This window comes from Bos mutus, chromosome 12 (genome assembly GCF_027580195.1).
Source record: "Bos mutus isolate GX-2022 chromosome 12, NWIPB_WYAK_1.1, whole genome shotgun sequence".
Classification (NCBI taxonomy): Eukaryota; Metazoa; Chordata; class Mammalia; order Artiodactyla; family Bovidae; genus Bos; species Bos mutus.
This window is the reverse complement of record NC_091628.1, coordinates 34,135,591-34,156,741: the sequence shown is the minus strand read 5'-3', so window position 1 is coordinate 34,156,741 and position 21,151 is coordinate 34,135,591. Positions and strand designations below refer to the sequence as shown.

General features: G+C 50.8%; 2 protein-coding genes across 4 annotated transcripts in view; both read right to left on the bottom strand.

Annotated features, from left to right (window-relative positions):
- Positions 1-8,595, bottom strand: part of MIPEP (mitochondrial intermediate peptidase) — an 85,576-nt gene extending 76,981 nt beyond the window's left edge. Inside the window, exons 1-3 of the mRNA XM_070380514.1 lie at positions 8,095-8,595; positions 5,273-5,446; positions 72-160 (exon numbers count right to left, since the gene is read on the bottom strand). Of these exons, the coding sequence (XP_070236615.1) occupies positions 72-160; positions 5,273-5,446; positions 8,095-8,232 (401 nt within the window). The 5' untranslated portion in view covers positions 8,233-8,595. The remainder of the gene's footprint in view (positions 1-71; positions 161-5,272; positions 5,447-8,094) is intronic.
- Positions 8,596-9,073: 478 nt separating this feature from the next.
- C1QTNF9 (C1q and TNF related 9) lies at positions 9,074-20,053 on the bottom strand. Of its 3 annotated transcripts, none has more exons than XM_005888741.2 (4): positions 19,855-20,051; positions 15,277-15,458; positions 14,333-14,395; positions 9,074-12,949 (listed from the first exon to the last, which is right to left on the bottom strand). In XM_005888741.2, the coding sequence occupies exons 2-4, from the start codon at positions 15,440-15,442 to the stop codon at positions 12,177-12,179; spliced, it is 1,002 nt and encodes a 333-aa protein (XP_005888803.1). In that variant the 5' UTR covers positions 15,443-15,458; positions 19,855-20,051; the 3' UTR covers positions 9,074-12,176. The 3 variants fall into 3 exon arrangements, with proteins under 3 accessions (XP_005888803.1, XP_070236616.1, XP_070236617.1); XM_070380515.1 differs by lacking the exon at positions 19,855-20,051 and adding an exon at positions 19,541-19,650; XM_070380516.1 differs by lacking the exon at positions 14,333-14,395 and having other exon boundaries at positions 19,855-20,053.
- Between the last annotated feature and the right edge of the window lie 1,098 nt (positions 20,054-21,151).

The window sequence follows — 21,151 nt, the reverse complement described above, 5'->3', positions numbered from 1 at the left end:
CCCAGAGTCCCGCGGTGGGCACCCCCTCCCCACCCCGCCCTGGCCAGCACCCCCGGGGAGCGCACACCCACTTCTCCACCATGGTGCCGATGCTCCGACAGGCTTCCTCCGCGGCCTCCCTGAATGCCGCCTCGGGGTGAGCAATCTTCACAAAATCGGCCTAAAGGAGACACAAAACCAAAAGGACATTTACAGGAAGCCTGCTCCCAGGGTCTGAGGGCGAAAATGAAAATGTGCCATCTGGCTTCACCTGGGCACTTCCATTCCTGGAATTCTCCTTCTCACTGCACGTTCATGAATCCCGTCATTCCTGGGAACCAAGTCCATTTCATTCCAAAGAAAACTTTACCAACTTTTAAACATGAAGTAGATTCTTCCTCATTGTATTGTTCAAAACAGCACACTCTGGTTTCAAATAATCCAGAACTTTCTAGCGTTCACACCATGGTTCTCACACAAGGACACTGACCTGGCTCCAGGGAGCATCTCTGGGAGGCTCTTCCTGTTTGAACAGATGCCTGGTGCGGTTTCCAGGCTGAGTGAACTGCACTCCAGCCTTTGTGCAGAAGACAAAGGTACGTTCTCAGCTGCCTTTAAATCAACATGAATTCCCAGGGGCAGCCTGCCTGGCACAAGACTAGGGCCGCTATTCTGACCTTAGAATTTAACTAAGCCAGAATCCTCTTTTTCAAATGTGCAAAACTAGATTTTATACTTCATGTTAACTACAGGGGAAAATGCGGGGAAACTGAAAAGTACTACATGTATTCTTCATTCTCATGAAAACAACATGTGCATAACAGGAAATAAATCACCACGAAGTAAAATTTCCTGATTTTATTATCAAATAGTTTTCAACATAGAAACATTTAAACCATAGCCTGTAATGACATCTGACGCAACAGTAGGACAGCTTTAGTAGAACCGCACCTGAGAAGTGAGCTGCGTAAAGCTTACAACAAGTTCTATAAATCACTTGTCTCCACACTGTAGGATTTACAAACAACATTAGCATTCAAAACACCATTTTAAAACTCATTTTTGATAGCGATGAGGTAAGCAATACTGTTACACAGGGACTGAATTAAGAAAAAGAAAACAAAGGACCAGCTGGTGGGAAATGTAGTTTATAAAATCTACACCTTATAATATGTTACTGATCTTATTAGCAGACAAAACCTTAAAAATTCAAATATAATGTTCTCTGAATTTTTTAACCCAAAGATGAAGATTCTTAAGAGTCCCTTGGACTGCGAGATCAAACCAGTCAATCCTAAAGGAAATCAGTCCTGAATATTCATTGGAAGGACTGATGCTGAAGCTGAAACTCCAATACTTTGGCCATCTGATGCAAAGAGCAGACTCACTGGAAAAGATTCATTGGAAAAGATGCTGGGAAAGATTGAAGGCAGGAGGGGGAGAGGATGACAGGATGAGATGGTTGGACGGCATCACCGACTCAATGGATATGAGTCTGGGTAAGCTCCGGGAGTTGGTGATGGACAGGGAAGCCTGGCGTGCTGCAGTCCATGGGGTTGCAAAGAGTCGGACGTGACTGAGTGACTGAATTGAACTGTACATGTATAAGTCACATCCTAGCCTTTTTGAATTAAATATCATCAAACTTCATAAACACAAAACTTCAGAAATAGAACAAGCTACAGGGCAGAGAAGCTAAAATCTTCTAGGGAAAAGCAGAAGTAAAAATGTGGAACAAATGATGGAACACTGGAATTAAAGTGGAGCCAGAAAGACAAACACTGAAAGTTCTGGGATTTCTGAGCACAAAGCCGACAGCTGCTTTCAGGAAAGTGAAACCTACTGACAGCATCTGCCGTTCAGGTTCCAGTGCAACGACCAAGAAGAGAAGGTTCTGACAGCACGTCTGTCACACTCCCTTGGGACAACCGCATCCTGGAGGGACAGAACCCAAACCAGGAAGCAACTGAAGGAGCCGGAAGCACAGCTCACCTTACTCCCAGGAAAAGCCTTCAGGAGGAATATCCTGTCCATTTCCTTACAAGTGGGACGCCTGCAGTGGGGACTGTGTGGTGATCAATAATCAGAAGTATGACTACCCAGAGCAGGAGGGAGGAAACTTCCCAGAAAAGGAAAAAACAGAGATGGGGACTGTTATGCTGGGGAAAGCAGAACAAATAGCTGTGAAAAGAAGAGAAGCGAAAAGCAAAGGAGAAAAGGAAAGATATAAGCATCTGAATGCAGAGTTCCAAAGAATAGCAAGAAGAGATAAGAAAGCCTTCCTCAGCGATCAATGCAAAGAAACAGAGGAAAACAAAAGAATGGGAAAGACTAGAGATCTCTTCAAGAAAATTAGCGATATCAAGGGAACGTTTCATGCAAAGATGGGCTCGATAAAGGACAGAAATGGTATGGACCTAACAGAAGCAGAAGATATTAAATAAGAGGTGGCAAGAATACACAGAAGAACTATACAAAAAACATCTTCACGACCAAGATAATCACGATGGTGTGATCCCTAACCTGGAGCCAGACATCCTGGAATGTGAAGTCACGCGGGCCTTAGAAAGCATCACTATGAACAAAGCTAGTGGAGGTGATGGAATTCCAGTTGAGCTATTTCAAATCCTGAAAGATGATGCTGTTGAAAGTGCTGCACTCAATATGCCAGCAAATCTGGAAAACTCAGCAGTGGCCACAGGATTGGAAAAGGTCAGTTTTCATTCCAATCCCAAAGAAAGGCAATGCCAAAGAATGCTCAAACTACCTCACAATTGCACTCATCTCACACGCTAGTAAAGTAATGCTCAAAATTCTCCAAGCCAGGCTTCAGCAATACGCGAACCATGAACTTCCAGATGTTCATGCTGGTTTTAGAAAAGGCAGAGGAACCAGAGATCAAATTGCCAACATCTGCTGGATCACGGAAAAAGCAAGAGAGTTCCAGAAAAACATCTATTTCTGCTTTATTGACTATGCCAAACAAAGCCTTTGACTGTGTGGATCACAATAAACTGTGGAAAATTCTGAAAGAGATGGGAATACCAGACCACCTGACCTGCCTCTTGAGAAACCTATATGCAGGTCAGGAAGCAACAGTTAGAACTGGACATGGAACAACAAACTGGTTCCAAATAGGAAAAGGAATACGTCAAGGCTATATATTGTCACCCTATTTATTTAACTCATATGCAGAGTACATCATGAGAAACCCTGGGCTGGAAGAAGCACAAACTGGAATCAAGATTGCCGGGAGATATATCAATAACCTCAGATATACAGATGACACCACCCTGATGGCAGAAAGTGAAGAGGAACTAAAAAGCCTCTTGATGAAAGTGAAAGTGGAGAGTGAAAAAGTTGGCTTAAAGCTCAACATTCAGAAAACAAAGATCATGGCATCTGGTCCCATCACTTCATGGGAAATAGATGGGGAAACAGTGGAAACAGTGTCAGACTTTATTTTTGGGGGCTCCAAAATCACTGCAGATGGTGACTGCAGCCATGAAATTAAAAGATGCTTACTCCTTGGAAGAAAAGTTATGACCAACCTAGATAGCATATTGAAAAGCAGAGACATTACTTTGCCAACAAAGGTCCATCTGGTCAAGGTTATGGTTTTTCCAGTGGTCATGTATGGATGTGAGAGTTGGACTGTGAAGAAGGCTGAGTGCCGAAGAATTGATGCTTTTGAACTGTGGTGTTGGAGAAGACTCTTGAGAGTCCCTTGGACTGCAAGGAGATCCAACCAGTCCATTCTGAAGGAGATCAGCCCTGGGATTTCTTTGGAAGGAATGATGCTAAAGCTGAAACTCCAGTACTTTGGCCACCTCATGTGAAGAATTGACTCATTGGAAAAGACTCTGATGCTGGGAGGGATTGGGCAGGAGGAGAAGGGGACGACAGAGGATGAGATGGCTGGATGGCATCACTGATTCGATGGACGTGAGTCTGAGTGAACTCCGGGAGTTGGTGATGGACAGGGAGGCCTGGTGTGCTGCGATTCATGGGGTAGCAGAGTCGGACACAACTGAGCGACTGAACTGAACTGAACTGATGCTGGGGAAAAAGTCAATCTCAAAAGATAAATATGATTCCACTTACCTGACACTTTAGAAACGACAAACTATAGGAATGGAGAACAGGTCAGACATCGCCAGGTGAGTGGTGAGGTGGGTGTGACCTTCTGGGAGTGTTTCTGGGTGATGGAAGAGGCACGCGTCCTGATCATGGGGGTGGCTACGTGCACACAGGGTCAACACAGAATGGCACCAGACCCTGCAAGGAGCTGATCTTACTATACGATGTCTCACAAGATGGGCAGGTGACCTGCCTGTCACTCCAGTGAAGATTCTGTCCGGCCGAGGTGGCAGCCAGCCTCTGGAATGGTGAGAGCGCGGCCTCTGTGGTCAGACTGTCTGGACTCAGGCCCAGATCCATGGCTCACAGGCCGGGGGACTTATTCTCCGAGTGCCTCATTCCTTGTTGGAAGCTGGATGTGCAAGGAGGTTAAATCAGCCCATCCAGGTACAGCCCTCGCCAGGGTCGGGTGTAAGAGCTACGAGCAGTCCACACCAGAGCACAAGCCCCACACGCTTGGAGTCTGCATTTGCCTCACGTGGCTGTGTTCCTGGTGCCTGGCTCTGCCTGGGGGCCCCATGGAGAATGAACATGGAGGAACAGCTGTACAGACAGGAAGGGTTGCGGCCTGCAGGCCCCTACACCCAACAACGTCTTCACCCACAGGACCACTCGAGACGTGGCCCCTAGCCAAGAGGAGTCCGGCTCCCAACTCAGCTGGCGGAGACCTGCGCGCACTTCCATCTCAACTCCAAGTGTGGGGGAAAGACACTTTTATACAATCGTTTGATGTAAATACTTTATTTTGAACTAGAAGATATCCCTGAACAGGTTTATAAAATCTATTTTATAAGAATTTTATTATAAATGCACAAATAAGTATTCTACTAGAATTTCAGTAGTTCTCATAAATGAAGAACCTTTGTCACGTGAAGACTCTTCCCCATGTGAGTAATCCCTCTTTCACTGCATCAAATCAAACAGTTATACAGCTGTTTGATTACATACACATACTCAAGTTTAAGTTCTAATTGTGACCTTTCCCTGTACATTCTTTCCATTCAATAGCTCACTTCACAATAGCAAACGATGGCCAACAGCTGTCAAACACTTCAGACGTTCACCTTGCAGCCCACTACTAAACCTCATAACCTGGACGAAACTGTAGCAGTGGAAGAGGCGGCCTTCAGCCCCGGCCCAGCACCTCACTCACCAGGTCGGCCACCCTGCACAAGGAGTCCGAGAGCTCGTCGAAGATGAGCACGGTCTGCGGCCCGGGCGGCGTGGCGCACACGCGCTGCACCAGCTGCTCTGTCTTCCTCAGGGCCTTCTCCTGGGCCACGCGGAATCCTTCTGGGGCACTGAGCTCAGGAACGCCAAAGAGACCCTGGAACCCAAAGAACAGCTCCCACTGAAAACAGAGCACGTGACCTGGGGGTATTACAGACAAACACTTTTCTCGTACAGAAAATCTCATACAGAAAATCTCAGCTTTCTTATCATCACGACACCTGTCATCACAGGTATCCCTCTCACATTCCCCGAGATGTTCCACGTACACGACACTGGAATGGAATTTTTCTTCAATTCTTATTTTATAAAAAAAAAAAAAAATAGAATGATACACATTCAAAATCCAGCTCTGTCACTACCACAGAACAGCCAGGATTACATGGCACACATTTTTAAAAACCATTTTAGCAGTGCCTGGCATGCAGAAGGCATTTATTTAACAGGTGGCAGCTGTAACCACTATCCGCTGTGTGACCCTGGTCAAGTTCTCAACCCTCCTTGGCCTAATGTCTTCATGGAAGCCAGGGGGTTAATAGATGCTCGGACCCAGGAACCAGGGGACTCCGTTCTCAGGACCCTGCCGGGCACTGAGTGAGGTCCAGACATGGCACCCAGCACTCCACAAACAACGCAACAGGGACCACAAGTTGACGACTGGGAACATACATATCTTTAAAAGATTGAATAAACATGCCAAACCAAGTCACAGGCTGAAACTGGCAGCAAATGCTATACTTTCCAAAGCACTCCAACACCTTGACAAAGATAAAAATCACTAATCTAATGGGAAGGACCGTCTTCTTGCACTGGTTCAATCACACTTGCTGCAACACTCGGGAAGGCAGTGTTCTATCACTCAGAACCCACATGCGCTTCTTACACATGCAGTGCGTGCCGAACGTGCACCATGGACTTTCAGGGGCTCCCGTAGGGCACAAACTAGCACCCTCCTTTTACAGATATGGAAACACTCTCAGAAGTTGAACAGGTCTGCGGTCACTAGGTCACAAGTGCAAGAGACAGGACTTGAACGTGCTCCAAGCACCCCTAAAGCCTACGGTTTCTCTGCACGTGGACTGCAGCTTGCAATGGAAAGTCTCTTTGCAGAAGCCCAGCACCAGGACTAGGAACCCTGATCTTCCATCAATTTAACCAGCAACCCAACACAGAGCCTGACATAGGTGGGAACTCAGGAATGAGACAAACTAAGGCCAAACGCTTAGCTGTGCATATCAGATGTGTAGATGCTTGCCAACGGCAGGGAATACGAAGAGGTGAAACTGAGGCCTGTCAGGCCCACAGTTTTTGCAAGACTAGATGCAAGAAACTGTTAACTTCTGTTCAAAATACATTGAGTTGGAGAAAATAAAGACAAGGGCAGAGCAGAATCAGGGCCAAAGCCTTCCCTGGTCTTTACAGTGATCTAATCTGATTCAATTACAGACTGATTGTTGTCACCTCTCAGCACACTGCCCCACACTCCTCTCAGGAATTCTGAACCTCAGCCTACTAGTTATGGCCATGTTGAAAATATGTCTTTTTCATACATACGTCTTAAGGTTTCTTTTTTGAAATAAAAGCCAACTCACATATTTGAAAATCTGCTATCAGCACCTAAAATCACGATGTATAAAAGAAAAATGAATAAAGCTAAAAAGAGTTCTATTTCATCCACCTTTCATGTGGATGAAGTTCTATTTCATAACCCTTCATGCCTTTCTGCTCAGTACCCACGGGTCCTGCTGATTCTCACATCGATTACGTCAATACCAGCGTTATTTACCCCCAAGGAAGCTTGTACAGCAAATTTCATTCAAAGGTAGTTTTAAAACAAAAAAAACGGGGGGTGTAAATATGAAAAACTCAATTATGAGGCCCACTGTAACCACATCCCCGATTCATCTTTCCAAGAGAAGCAACAGTAAATAATCATGAAAAAAAAAAAAAAAAAACACAAGAGTAACAAAGTAAACTGAGCAAAATCCCTAAATGCAAAGTAAAGCAGGCACAGGTGAGTCCCTTCCAAGCTTCCCTTCCTTCCGCCCTCAATCCAGTCATTAACTCAATGAGTGTCAGGAGCGGGTGGTTGGGCGGGGAGGTTGGTTGGTTGGTTGGGACCAGCAGTGATTGCGGACTGTTACAGAAGTGATGGACAAGCAGCAAGTCCTACTGTAGAGCCCAGGGAGCCACATTCAACATCCTGCGACAAGCACAATGGAAGAGAACGTGAAAAAGGAGCTGAGCTACTGTGGTGTGCAGCGGAGACTAACATCGCACTGTGCACCAACCAGGCTGCGACAAAGTGAGCTTGGAGAGAGGAGGACCCAATCACGAGTGTCTACCGCTCGCCAGACCCCGCGTGTGTGCGGATGGACAGACCGCCGGGACAACCAAGAGGCGGCGACCTGCGACGGGGAGGGTCTCCGCAGTGGGCAGCGCCGCCTCGGAGGCCAGTCCCGCGTTTTACAGGAAAAGAAGAGGCCAGAGCTTTGAACAGAACTGACGAGGGCGTCTCGAGCATCAGGGGGAGACTAGCGACACTGACCACCGAGGCCCGTCCCGGAGTAGTGACACCACAGGCGGGCCCGCCTCACCCGGGCAGGCCGGATGGGCAGGGGTCCGCGCGGGCAGGAGCCGGACCCGCACGCGGGGCCGCCCCCGGCACCAGCCCCTCAGAGCGGGGACCCCAAGGTTACTGCGGACAGGCGATCGCCGACGCCCGCGCCCCCAGACCCCGCTCACCCCGCGCTCGCCGAACCAGTCCAGGCGGCGGCCCTGGGGCTGCACGGTGAAGGCGGCGCCCACCGGGGACCAGCCGGTGCTGACCCGCCGCACTCGGAGCCCGGCCCGCAGGCCGCCCAGCCTCCGGGCGCACAGCATCTCGCCGCGTTTCCTGGGCAGCGCCCGCGCTCCACGTGACCTCGCGCTTCCGGGAGGGCTGGGGCCGCGCGGCCAGAGCGTCGCCCGCCGACGTCCTCCGCGTGGAGCGCCATCGCGCGCCGGGAGTGGGCACCGCAGGACGCGCCGCCCTGCCACGAGGCCGGGCGAGGGCCGGGAACCCGCGAGAGGGGCTGGCACGGCGCGGGCCCTCACACTGGACCGAGACCCGTCGCCCCCCGTCGGCCTCCGCTCCAGGAAGGAGCGCTGCACTCCACGTGCGAGCCTTGCGGCCAGAGCTGTCGGCTGACCTCGGTCCACTGACCGTGAACTCACGGAGATCGACGACAAACCGACGGACGGAGATCTGGGCCGGGAGGGCAGCGGCAGAGAGGGCGAGGGCTGGGGCCGAAAGGGTCCCTCCCGGTGTCCGCGGGGGGCGGAGGCCATGGAAGAATGGGAGCCTCACCTGGACGGCCCACGAGGATGACCCTGCCCAAGGGCAGCCCCAAGCCCGCTGCTGCGGCCTCGCCTGGGCTTCGCGCAGAACCGGACTCCCAGACCAGCTCCATCAGGCCCGAAGGATGCCTCGTGCCGAGGACCAGGCCGAGGGGCATCGTGTCTCACCTGAGTGCAGTGGCAGTAGAGTCCGCCCCTGCCAACACCTGTGGGCTGTGAGCAGCCCCAGAACCTTCTCTGAAGTTCCAGAATCTAGGCCAAATTCCATCTTAACAATGCCTTAGTGTTAAACGGAGATTGGTTTTAATTTAGCCGGGTCGGGAGAAAAAGCCCTAGTGATCAAAATGATGAGATATTTAAAATTTACTTAAGGCAAGTGCCCAAACAGTGGAAACAGTGTCAGACTTTATTTTTGGGGGCTCCAAAATCACTGCAGATGGTGACTGCAGCCATGAAATTAAAAGACACTTACTCCTTGGAAGAAAAGTTACAACCAACCTAGATAGCATATTGAAAAGCAGAGACATTACTTTGCCAACAAAGGTCTGTCTAGTCAAGGCTATGGTTTTTCCAGTGTCATGTATGGATGTGAGAGTTGGACTGTGAAGAAAGCTGAGCGCTGAAGAATTGATGCTTTTGAACTGTGGTGTTGGAGAAGACTCTTGAGAGTCCCTTGGACTGCAAGGAGATACAACCAGTCCATTCTGAAGATCAGCCCTGGGATTTCCTTGGAGGGAATGATGCTAAAGCTGAAACTCCAGTACTTTGGCCACCTCCTGTGAAGAGTTGACTCATTGGAAAAGACTCTGAAGCTGGGAGGGATTGGGGGCAGGAGGAGAAGGGGATGACTGAGGATGAGATGGCTGGATGGCATCACTGATTCGATGGATGTGAGTCTGAGTGAACTTCTGGAGTTGGTGATGGACAGGGAGGCCTGGCGTGCTGTGGTTCATGGGGTCGCAAAGAGTCGGACACGACTGAGCGACTGAACTGAACTCAAAGTCCTTACTCCATGGTGATTAATACTGCGCTGTCTGTGACTGGTTGGTCCTTGGGGTGGCCACATTGCAGGTCTGCATGGCAGGACCTTACACACATGTCAAATGTGTCGTGTAAAAAAATTTATCTATATTTTGACAAAAGTACTTATTTTATCATAATTTTTAAAAGGAGTTTCAAGTCTGAGAACCTTTTTTGAGTCCAGAATGGTTTTTATACAAAGGTAACAAACCATTTTAAATGCAAACACTGAAGCCTGCAAACACCCTCAGAGAATGATGACTTGTGCTGCATTTACAAAGTGTGTTGTGTCTCAGAGAACCTGGCGTAGTTAGACTTGTAAAAACTACAGAGATCCACAGCTGAAGCCCCAATACTTTGGCCACCTGATTCGAAGAGCTGACTCATTGGAAAAGACCCTGATGCTGGGGAAGACTGAGGGCAGGATTAGAAGGGGACAAAAGGATGACATGGTTGGACGGCATCATCCACTCAATGGACATGAATCTGAGCAAACTCTGGGAGATAATGAAGGACCAGGAAGCCTGGCACGATGCAGTCCATGGGGTTATAACAACAAAATGGAAATGATTTCTGTATACTTCCAAAGTTTTCCAAAACCACCAAGTAATTTTTCAATAATTCATCTATAGCAGTGCTGCCTGCTTGTAATGATAATTCAGAAAATTCCCATTTTCCCAAGGAATGAAGACACTGTCACAACCATACTGGCTTGGTTGGCGTGTGGCAGGAGTGGCTGTAAGTTCCTCAGAGAACTAACGACATCCCAGGCTGGGGTTTGGAAGGTGCTGTTGCTCAAATATGCACCAGGCCTACGCCCTCTTGCTTGTTGTGTGTGCTAAGTTGTTTCAGTCTTGTCTGACTCTTTGCGACCCCATGGACTGTAGCCCTCTAGGCTCCTCCATCCATGGGATTCTCCAGGCAAGAATACTGGAGTGGGTTCCCATGACCCCCTCCAGGGGATCCTCCCAACCCAGGGATCAAACCTGCCTCTCTTATGTCTCTTGCATTGGCAGGTGGTAATGCCACCTGGGAAGCCCATCTCTTGCTTATTAGTTGCTCTCATCTAATAGAGAGCAATAAATGCTTGGATTTAATGTAGGTATATTTAAACCTTTTAGAAAGGTACTGGGACCGTGCACAATTATTCAGTTCAACCACTATTGCACGATCAGAGACAGGATCACAAAAGGGCTGAAAACTCACCCAAGTCTAACTCCTCTGTTGTGGCTGAAACAATGCCTCGATTCTTGGTCTTGGGTTGTTTTCACTATAATCCTGCCGCCCTTGGACCAGAGACCACTTGAGATTCTTTCAGACAACAGCAGTAGTAACACAACCTGCCTCAAATTGGTTTAAGCAAACAGAGTTTGTTGACTCACACACTGACACCATCCAGGGGTACTTCTGCTCTCAGGACAGCTGGGCTTATGGGCCTAAACCTTGTCGTCAGGACAGGGTTACCTCCAGCTCTGGCTTTGTTGTCAGGCTCTAAGGATTAGAAGACAGCTGCCACCTAAAGCTCAGGCTTCAGCTGGAAGAGACCTTTTCTGTTTTTCCACAAGTCTTTCAGCATGGCAGATTGTGTCTCGTTGGCTCTAGCTGGGTTGAGTGCCATCTTGGAAGTAGTCACCATGGACCGAGGAAGACAATGTTCTGAGCTGCCAGGCCCGTACCTCGTGTGCACCCCAGACCCCAGCGTCTACACTGCTGGAAAGAGCGGGCCTGAGCATAGATATCAGGATACGTTTACCAGCAGGAAGGGACGTGGACAGTACCTGTCTGAACAGGAAATGTCCATTATGGCCTGGAGGGCTGGTTTCCCTTTTACCCATCATGCACTAACTAGAACATACATCACCACCCTCCACTTCCAACTCTCTGCCTGATCTCCCTGTTCAGCAACTTTTCCTTCTGCTTCCTTCTTTCAAAGCTTTTAGAAGGTAAACAGTAAAGAAACTAACGGAATTTGCCCTGCTGGGTTTGGCTTGGCTGGGTGCCGGGACCCTTCTGGCTTTCCTGTTTCTCCCTCGTGGATGGGACCCGCTGTCCCGGGCCCTGCCCACTTCTGTATAAGATAATTTCTTATCTGCTTCCTCAAGTTCACAGGTGAGAAGAATTTTGCCCCAGGGTGATTCACACCTGAATCTTGAAGGAGTCTTGTGGCTCCTTCAAGCACTAAAATGATATCAAAATGCTTCCCACAAGGAACACACAGGCAGAGGATTCTCTGGACTGTGGGAATGAGGAAAAATATTAAATAAACTGTAATAAACATGGCAGGTATTTTTAGATTTACTCTTGGAGGGATGCCGAGTTTTGTAGTATCAGTTTTAGGGAGAACCTTCCTCTTTTTACCTTCTAATGGTTATGACAGTGATGACATAGTTAATAGTGTAAAATCATCAGATAACGTCTTCACGAAGCTAACCCCGGTGGATGGGGGAAGATTGCCCTTCCCACACCCGTCAGGAGCTGCTGAACAGCAGGAAGCCCGTGAATGTCGTGTCGTCGTCCTTGTCAGCGAACAAGCCGTTGAACCTCTCCCCTCCGGTCACCTGCAGCCACACCTCGTCCCCAAGCTTCAGGGGCAGGACGATGCCGCCTGAGGCCTGGTCCTCGGAGCCTGTGTAACCGTCCTTGGTGTGCAGGACTTTGGCCCCGTTTTTGACCAGAGACACCTGGATGTTCCTGGAGAAGACGGTGATGTGGTAGGTGAAGTAATAGACGCCAGCCACGTGGCAGATGAACTTGCCCGTGGCCACGTCGTAGTGGCCAAACTCATTGTACAGGATCCTGTCGAACTTGATGGGAGTGTCTGATGGAGGGAACTTGCTCAGCACCGTGAGCCCCACCGTGAAGGCGCTTTTGGGCAAGGCGGGCATCTCACCGATTTTCCCCTTTTCTCCTCGTTCCCCTTTCCAGCCTCTTGGGCCGCGGACTCCAGGCTCGCCCTGGGGCCCCAGGGGGCCAGCGTCTCCCTTGGGACCCGGCTTTCCAATGGGGCCTGTGGGCCCGAGCAGTCCAGTAGGGCCTGAAGGTCCGGTGCTGCCCTCGGGCCCTTCTGGACCCACGGGCCCCACGTCGCCCTTCTCCCCCTTCTGCCCCTGGGGGCCCGTCTCTCCCGTGAGGCCTTTCTCCCCCGGGGGGCCCACGAGTCCCTTTGGCCCGTGCTTCCCTGGGGGTCCTCTCGAGCCCTGGTCACCTTTGATGCCCTTCGCTTCCACATGTCCATCTGCCCCTGAGAAGGAAGAGAAAGAACAGAGGAAGAGATGATTCGTGCAGCTCTGTCTTGTGAAGACATTATTGAGAACACGAATGAAGTAAAGCAGCACCCAGACTTAGTATGAGGTCAGGATGTGAAAGTTAACTTACTCCTCAGTTGTGCAGATACACACACACACGCACACACATGCACGCGCATGTTCAAGTGCGCCCAGAACACTAACGTAGGTAATACCGACTAAATCAGCGTTGGGGCTCATGTTAAAATGGCAGTTCTTCTTTGGGGGTCTTCCCTGGCGGTCCAGTGGTTAAGACTCCCCGCTTCCACTGCAGGGGGCGAGGGTTCAATCCCTGGTCCCCTTGGTCGGAAGAACCAAGATCCCACATGCCACAGGGCATGGCCAGCCCCAAAAAGAAATGACAGCTTTCTGCCCATCCCCCAGGGAGCTCCTTTGGAAGCTGGAAGAACGCAGACGGTAGGTTCACCAGGCCGCCAGCAGAGGTCACTCGCAGCACTGATGACCTGATGACCTGACACCCGAGAAGCTCCTCACTCGCGCTCTGCTCTGACAGGTGCATCGCGCTGTCCTGGTTCTCCCTGTCTCCGCCCCGCAGCCTGGCCGCCCCCTCTTCCCCGCGCCCGAGCCCGACTGGGCAGCAGCGGTGCGAGCACGGCTCTGGAGTCAGACGCCAGGATCCAGCCGGCCTCCACCACTTCTACACAAGCTGATGCCCACCTGCACCCGGTTCCTCACCTGTAACCTGGGATAACAAACTGCCTCCTGTATAGGCTGTTGTGTTGAGTCAGCACATGGAAGGCACTAGAACCACCTAGTGTGGCACTGACGCTGTGATCACCACCCTCCCCCCCATCAGCACCCTCCCCCCAGCCCCCATCAGCACCCTCCCACCTACAGGGCCGCCGAGTCAGAATCCTGCATCCTCCTCAGGCCCTAGTGCGAAATCAGGCTTCAGCAAACCATGGACCAAAGGCCACTTCCATCCTCCAGACTGTTTTTGAACAGCCCACAAGCTAGGAATGCTGGGCTTTTTTAAATGGTCACCAGTCATGTTCCGAGATTCGTGACAATCATGTACAATTCAGGTTTCACGGGACACAGCCCTGCATGCTGAGGCCTCCCCTTCTCTGCTTTCCCCTATGATGGAAGAGCTGAGCGGTCATGACTGGGACGCTGTGGCCCTTTACAGAAAGTCTGCCCATCCCTGCACTGAACTGCGAGCTTCCGGAGAGAAGACCTGCATGGCCTTTCCTGTGGGTCACTCTCAGAGCCCCGTAAGGGACTTGTCCTTGGTTAGCACTTAACACTTCTCGCCACATCACTGACCACTTCACTCGCCCACTAGGACGAGGGCGGCCAAGTGGGAAGCCGTGTCTGACCTGGTTCTCCTTTCTCCCCGGTCATCCCATCCTTCCCAGGGCCACCGGGATGTCCTGGTTCTCCTGGTGAAACGTGAGAAAACAGGCAGGAGTTAAAATTCCAGCTCCAGTTTCCTGAGTGTGGGTCAGCAATAGAGGGTCCCAGGGAGCCCCAGCCCGACCTCCTCACACACGACACGTGGTGTGGGGGGCGGTGAGCAAGGGCATTTGGGGCGAGCAGCAAGGATGCTGAGTGGGCAGAGCAGCGGGCTGGAAGTGGATGGGTGGGCCTCCCAGGCACGCAGCTGACGATGATGGTCATGTGCTTCTCACGTGACAAGGACCTGGGTGGGGGTGAGGGGGCTTTCTCACCTGTGCCCCTTTTCCATCACTCTGTGGGGAGTGGACTGGGTCTACTAGCCTCCTATGAAAGCACAGAGGACCATGCTCACGCCACACTACTGGGGACAGAAGAGCGGGTTCTGGAAGGACCTCTCCAGTGCCTTAGAGTGGTGGTCAATGTGCTGTGCAGACCGCTGGGACAGGAGGCCATGAGGTTAGCACCACGCTGGGTGCTCCCTGCCAGAGACCCAGCCGTCAGATCTCCAGGCCCTGGTGCCAAAGACCCCTCATACCTGCCACCCGAGGCAGAAAGATCCATGAAGTCACTTGCTCCTGAAAATGGCCCCGCAGTACAGGAGATGCTGGCAGGCAGACAGGCAGCCCCACCCAGTAGGAAAGCCCAGAGTCCTGATGGCCTGTGCTGCCCTGTACCCCACACCCAGCCTGGGTCTGGCCGGGGCAGGCTCTCTGTCAGTGTCTTCTAGGCAATGGAGAGAGGTATGTATGTATGGATGGAGAGGGGCGAGCGGGTAGGCGCTGCGCGCACAGGCGATGAATGAATGGAGGAGGCGAGAGGGAGCGGGAAGGAGCGGAGGGCAGCTGCAGGCGCAGCTGGTGGGTACCTGCGTCTCCCTTGTCACCCTTTGCTCCGTCTCGTCCATCTCTCCCAGGCAGTCCGTTGTGACCGGGGTTCCCGGGGACGCCAGGGTGTCCCTGCTTGCAGGTGTCCTGTGAGCTCACCGTCCCCGTGCAGACTCCAGAGGCAAGCAGGAGCCACCAGATCCTCATGGCTTGGGTGACAGGGCTGAACGGAAAGAGGGAGAGGCTTTCGTCACCACGGCCATGGACACAGCCTCTGCTCTGCGCAGTGGTCAGGCTTGGACAGGAGGGTCAGGACGGGTCAGGGTGGGAGCCGGGAGAAGACCAGCCACCCACAATAGAAGGACACAGCCTTGAAGGGATGTGGCAGGTCGGGGCAGCTCTTACTGGTGAGCAATCAAGGAGAGAGCCACACCCCAGGTCAGGAAACCCCCGCTGACCAAGTCCCTTTGGGCAGACACTCCAGTTGACTGTTTTGCTTTGGCCAAATCCCTTTTTGGAGCCAGAGAAGAGATAAATGCTTGCCTTTTGGGGCTGCTGCAAAAAAGAAGATCACGCTGTGAAACCATGTGTTGACCGGTGAAGCAAACATGGAATAAGCCTCTGCTCAGCAACCCCACTTCCGGGTATACACAAAAGAGGCAACAGCAGAGGCTCTCCCAGATATTTCTGTACCCACATTCACAGCAGCGTGGTCCACAGTCACCAAAAGTGGAAACATCCCAAGTGTCCACTGACACATGAATAAAATGCAGTCCATGCAGACAGTAGGCTGACACGATTCAGCCTTAAAAAGGAGAGAAACTCTGAGGCATGGTACAACAGTGATGAACCTTGAGGACACCGTGCTCAGTGACCTTAGCCAGTCACACATGGCAGACACTGTTTGGTTGCACTTACGGGAGGTACTGGGAAGAGTCAAGTTCAGAGACAGAAGAAAGGTTGGCTCTAGAACCACTGCAATAAAGTGGATACCACAAAAAAACTGAGTCACACAAATTTCTTGGCTCCCAGTACATATAGAAGTTATGTTTACACTATACTGGGGTCTATTAAGTGTACATAGGTTAATTTTCAGTGAAAGTGAAAGAGTGAGTTGCTCAGGTATGTCTGACTCTTTGTGACCTCATGGACTGCAGCCCACCAGGCTCCTCTGTCCATGGGATTCTCCAGGCAAGAATACTGGAGTGGGTTGCCATTCCCTTCTCCAGGGGATCTTCCCAACCCAGAGATCAAACCTGGGTCTCCTGCATTGCAGGCAGATTCTTTACCCTCTGAACCACCAAGGAAGCGCCCTCCCCACCAATTGCGGAAAAATGCTAACCATCACCTGAGCCTTCAGCAAGTAGCAGTAGTAACATCAAAGATCACTGATCATAGATCATCATAACAAATAGTGATAAAGACATTTGAAATATTTTAAGAGGTACCAAAATGGGACACCAAAGGAGCTGATGCTCAATGCAGGGTTCCCCCAAACCTTTAATGTGTTACAGAATGGGGTATCTGTGAAGCACAATGAAACAGCGTGTGCCTGTGTGTGTAGTAACACAAATTAGAAGCAGATATATCCAAATGCACATGGCTGCTTTGGAGTGGGGTCGGGGGCTGGGGGGGTGGGCGGGGAGTTCCGAGAGCTTCTCTTTTTTAAAAAGACTTTTTTACAGTGTCTATAAAACTGTTTCTAGAGATGCATTTCGGAGAAGGCAATGGCACCCTACTCCTGTACTCTTGCCTGGAAAATCCCATGGATGGAGGAGCCTGGAAGGCTGCAGTCCATGGGGTTGCTGAGGGTTGGACACGACTGAAGCGACTTGGCAGCAGCAGCAGCAGCAGAGATACATTTTCTAAACCCAGCCAGACCGTGACACAAAGGATTACGTCGCCACCTGATGGAAGCCGCTACGTGTCTCAGGGCCCAGTTTGATGCGAAGAAAAGTATTTTCGGAAAAGGAAAGGCGGATGTTTCCCTCTGAAGTCACAAACTTACGCCCTTTCAGGAAATCCAGCTGGGTTTTCTCAGAGCCAATTTCCATAAATAATCTACACCTTCCTCTTCTGTTTAACTCAGAAGTGGCTGGTTGCAGTCAAATCTAAACTGCACACACCAGCCTCTGTAGGGGTCTATATTTCTCCCTTTTAATTTTTTTCAAAATGTGCATTACAATTATTCCAATAATAAAACAGATCGTGAGCTTATAAAGTGTCAAGTTGGGATAAACTGCACGCTGCTCTTCGGCCAGAGAGGAGCTGAGATGAAAGCAAATGTGCACCCTTCCGGGAGTCTCTTCTGGGCTCTTGCACACCTGACGTGGGCAGAAGTGCCAGTTGTGAATAAAGGAACACCTTTGCCCCCAGATGAGCAGTCAGATAAGGGGCGGCACCGTTTCTAAAGAAAAAATGTTTAGAAGATGGACAGGAGGGTTTGCACAAGGCATAGAGGAGAGATCATATTTGTGGGTTATTTTTCTAAATAAAAAGTTACATGGGTGTTTCTCACAAAGCCTCGGGTTGGCTCCTCAGTTGCAAAGTTTAACTCCAGCGTCCTGTGTTTGGGTAGAAGGTGCTGGAGCTAGGACCCCCGTGGCTTCCCTCCTCCACTCCCCCTGCCCCCTCTTGTCTTCTCTGGCTCTCTCCCCTCCCCCACCCATTCTCCACATGGCCCCTGGACCAGCAGCACTTGAACGGAACAGCATACTGAAGACAGCAGCTGCATCTTCACGCTTTCTTATTTTCAGCATATCATAGTCCAGTATTTGCTGTGTGGTTGAATGAATGGATATTATCCTGGTTCTAACTATGTGTGAATCTTCACAGGTAGGCAGCTGGATGTTGAGTCTAATCCTTGTGGATGCTTTCAGTGGAGGCTCTAATCTCTAACGTCCCTGCTTCCCGTCGCCAATGGTGACAGAAATTCTAGCTAGCATGTGGCAGCCCACGACAGACTCATGACCCAGCTTCCTCGCAGCCTAGGTCCACCGTGAAACTAGACCATGGCTGCTGGGAAGTGGGCGAAACCAACACAGGCACCTTGTGGACCACGACCTTCCCGGGAAGGGGTGCCCCCTACCTCGTGAGCCATCGTGGACCCGTTGAAGGAGGGCCACACACTGGGGACAAGAAATCCTGGTCTCTGATGACAGCACAGGCCACCCTGCCCTCCCGGCCTGTTGGTGACACGGGTGAGACCTGCATGTTCTGCTCACTCGCCGGAGCCTGTTATGTGGGGCCTCTTATCCGCACCCAAGCCTATGTCATAAGTGATGCAAGGCTTCCACTGTCAAATATATGGGTGCCCATCCGAAGTGAGTAGGGCTTGACACCTGTAGTCACTGAGCCCACAGAGCTGCTAAGGATACACCGGTTCAGAAACCCTCCAGGTGATACAATAAGCCTCTGACAGCGGGGACGGCAGAATATCAATACTGCCAGCGTGGACACACAGGGAGTGGACACAGTCCTCCTGGTGAATGTCAAGTTCATGGGGGAGGAGGTCCCCTGGGAAGCCCCATGAGCCCTTAACCCTAATATACAGAAACAGCTAGGGACAAAGGGTTGCAGACTGCAAACGCTTTTGGAGTTACTGTCTTTTAGACCCAAGTAAAATTGGTTCTTCTTGTTTCTGGGTAGTTTTTCCTATGCTTGATCTGTATTCTCCTTCACTACTGAACTGCTTTACAAAAGGTGACTCAGGGCACACCCTGATTACTATTCTCCAAGGACATGATGTCCCTGGTCCATGGCCAAGGTTAAGGGGTTTCCACTTCTCAAGGTTCCTACTTCTCCAAATAGGAAGATTTAATGAAGATCGGCCAGAACCCAGCAGAGCAATCTTCCCTGGGTCTCCAAACCTCCAGCCTCTGAAGGCTGCACAGAACACAAGGGGTGCGTGAGCCCAGAGTCACCCCAGACGTGACTGCCCAAGAACCTAAACCTCCAGCTTGCCATCACTGAAGACATTTCCCTCACTTTCTCTATACTTTGTACATATGTATTTCTTTTTCAACACATGTTGAGGACCTGGTTTTAAACTACCCTGGGTAAGTTAGTACTGCCAGGAACCTAAGAATGTCCACATTAACATTTGTGTAAAGTAATCCAAGCTTCTCTAGAAAGCTCCCTAGACAGGTCTCACGATTTATTCTAGGGTTTCACCCTCCTCCCAGATAGTCTGCAGAGTTCTAGCAGAAAGATTTCAAAATCTGCTTCTATCTCCTATGTAGCCTCTTCAGAGTGTATTTGGAACTGGCTTACTCCTTTCTCACCCCAAACTCTGTAGACACCTACCTACTTTGCAAAAAGTGGGCTTCCCCGATGGCTCAGTGGGTAAAGAATCCACCTTCAGTGCAGGAGACGTGGGTTCAATCCCTGGGTTGAGAAGATCCCCTGGAGAAGGAAATGGCAACCCACTCCAGTATTCTTGCCTAGAGAACTCCAAGGACAGAGGAGCCTGGTGGGCTGCAGTCCATGGGGTCGCAAGAGTCGAACATGACTGAGCGACTAAGCACACACATCACACACCAGTGAAGTGATACCAGAGCTGCTTTCTGACTCCGACGCCTTAAATTGAATGCAAAGAAGTTGTGTCTTAAGGCACTTACCTGCATCCAGGGCTGCAGGCGGCACCCAGGGGCTCTGCAAACCAGGAATCAGAAGCAAACTAAATAAAATCACACCTTCCTGCCAGGCAATCCCCTGGCGGATAGATCTGCAAAACAGCAGGAAGGGGAGGGAACACAAGAGCACAAGACCTCTTGGAAGAACTTCAAAAACTGAGGCAATGCTCAAGTCCGCCATTGTCCAACACCACTTACTTCAGCTGATAGAGCTCCTTCTTTCCTCCCCTTTCACTGAGAGAAGGTGAGGCGGTTTCTGGGTGGGTCTGGAGGGAGGTGTCCCCGGCAGCCTCCTCCCCTTGCAGAGACTTTTGTGCCTCTGCCTTCTTTGTGCGGCTCTGAGCTGACCTTGGGTCAATTATGAGCCAACAGAACCAAACTGAAGACGGTACCGTTAGGCCTCGTTCAGACCCCGGACCCTTCAACGTGACATCGCTTATCTCGGTCTTCCCCACTCCGTGTAGTTCTTGTCAGTGTGGGCGCTTGTGTGCCTAAGACTTTAACGCCTGTCCTCTTCACAACACATGGGCTTCCCTGGTGGCTCAGCGGTAAAGACTCAGCCTGCAATGCGGGAGACCTGGGTTTGATCCCTGGATCAGGAAGATCCCCTGGAGGAGGTCATGGCAACTCACTCCAGTATTCGTGCCTGGAGAATCCCATGGACAGAGGAGCCTGGCTGGCTACAGTCCATGGGGTCACAAAGAGTCAGACGTGACTGAGCAATTAACACTTCTTCACCACGCCCACGCACACACACACACTTCACTAAGAACAACATGCATGCGTGCATGCTAAGTCACTTCAGTGTGTAACCCTATGGGCTGTAGCCCACCAGACTCCTCTATGGGAAGCCCCAAGAACAACATGGTGAAACCTTTTTTCCAATCCCATATAATCACTGAATCCTCTCTTTTCCCGTCAGTCTATTAACGTTGATTTCTGACTTAAAAATAACATCAAGAGAACAAATGCCCCAATGCTCTTTCTCAGAGAACAGGTCTGAGGGCTCCCCTTTGGGGTCTCCTGGGGCCCTACCTCCTGCCTCCTGCCCCAACCTCCCAGGAAAGGGGCAGTCCCTGAAATTGTCCCAGAACTCAGACTCCCATGTCATAGGACACGCTGCATTCTAGTGATGCTCCGGACCACATGCCCCACTGGACAAGCACCTGTCTCGCTGCCTCTCTGGTGTCCAGTGGGTGGGTGGGTAACTCACCTGCTGGGCGACTCCCCAAGACCCCTCTGAGGACAGCCCTGCCCCCCAGCCTGCTCCTCCCTCCACAGG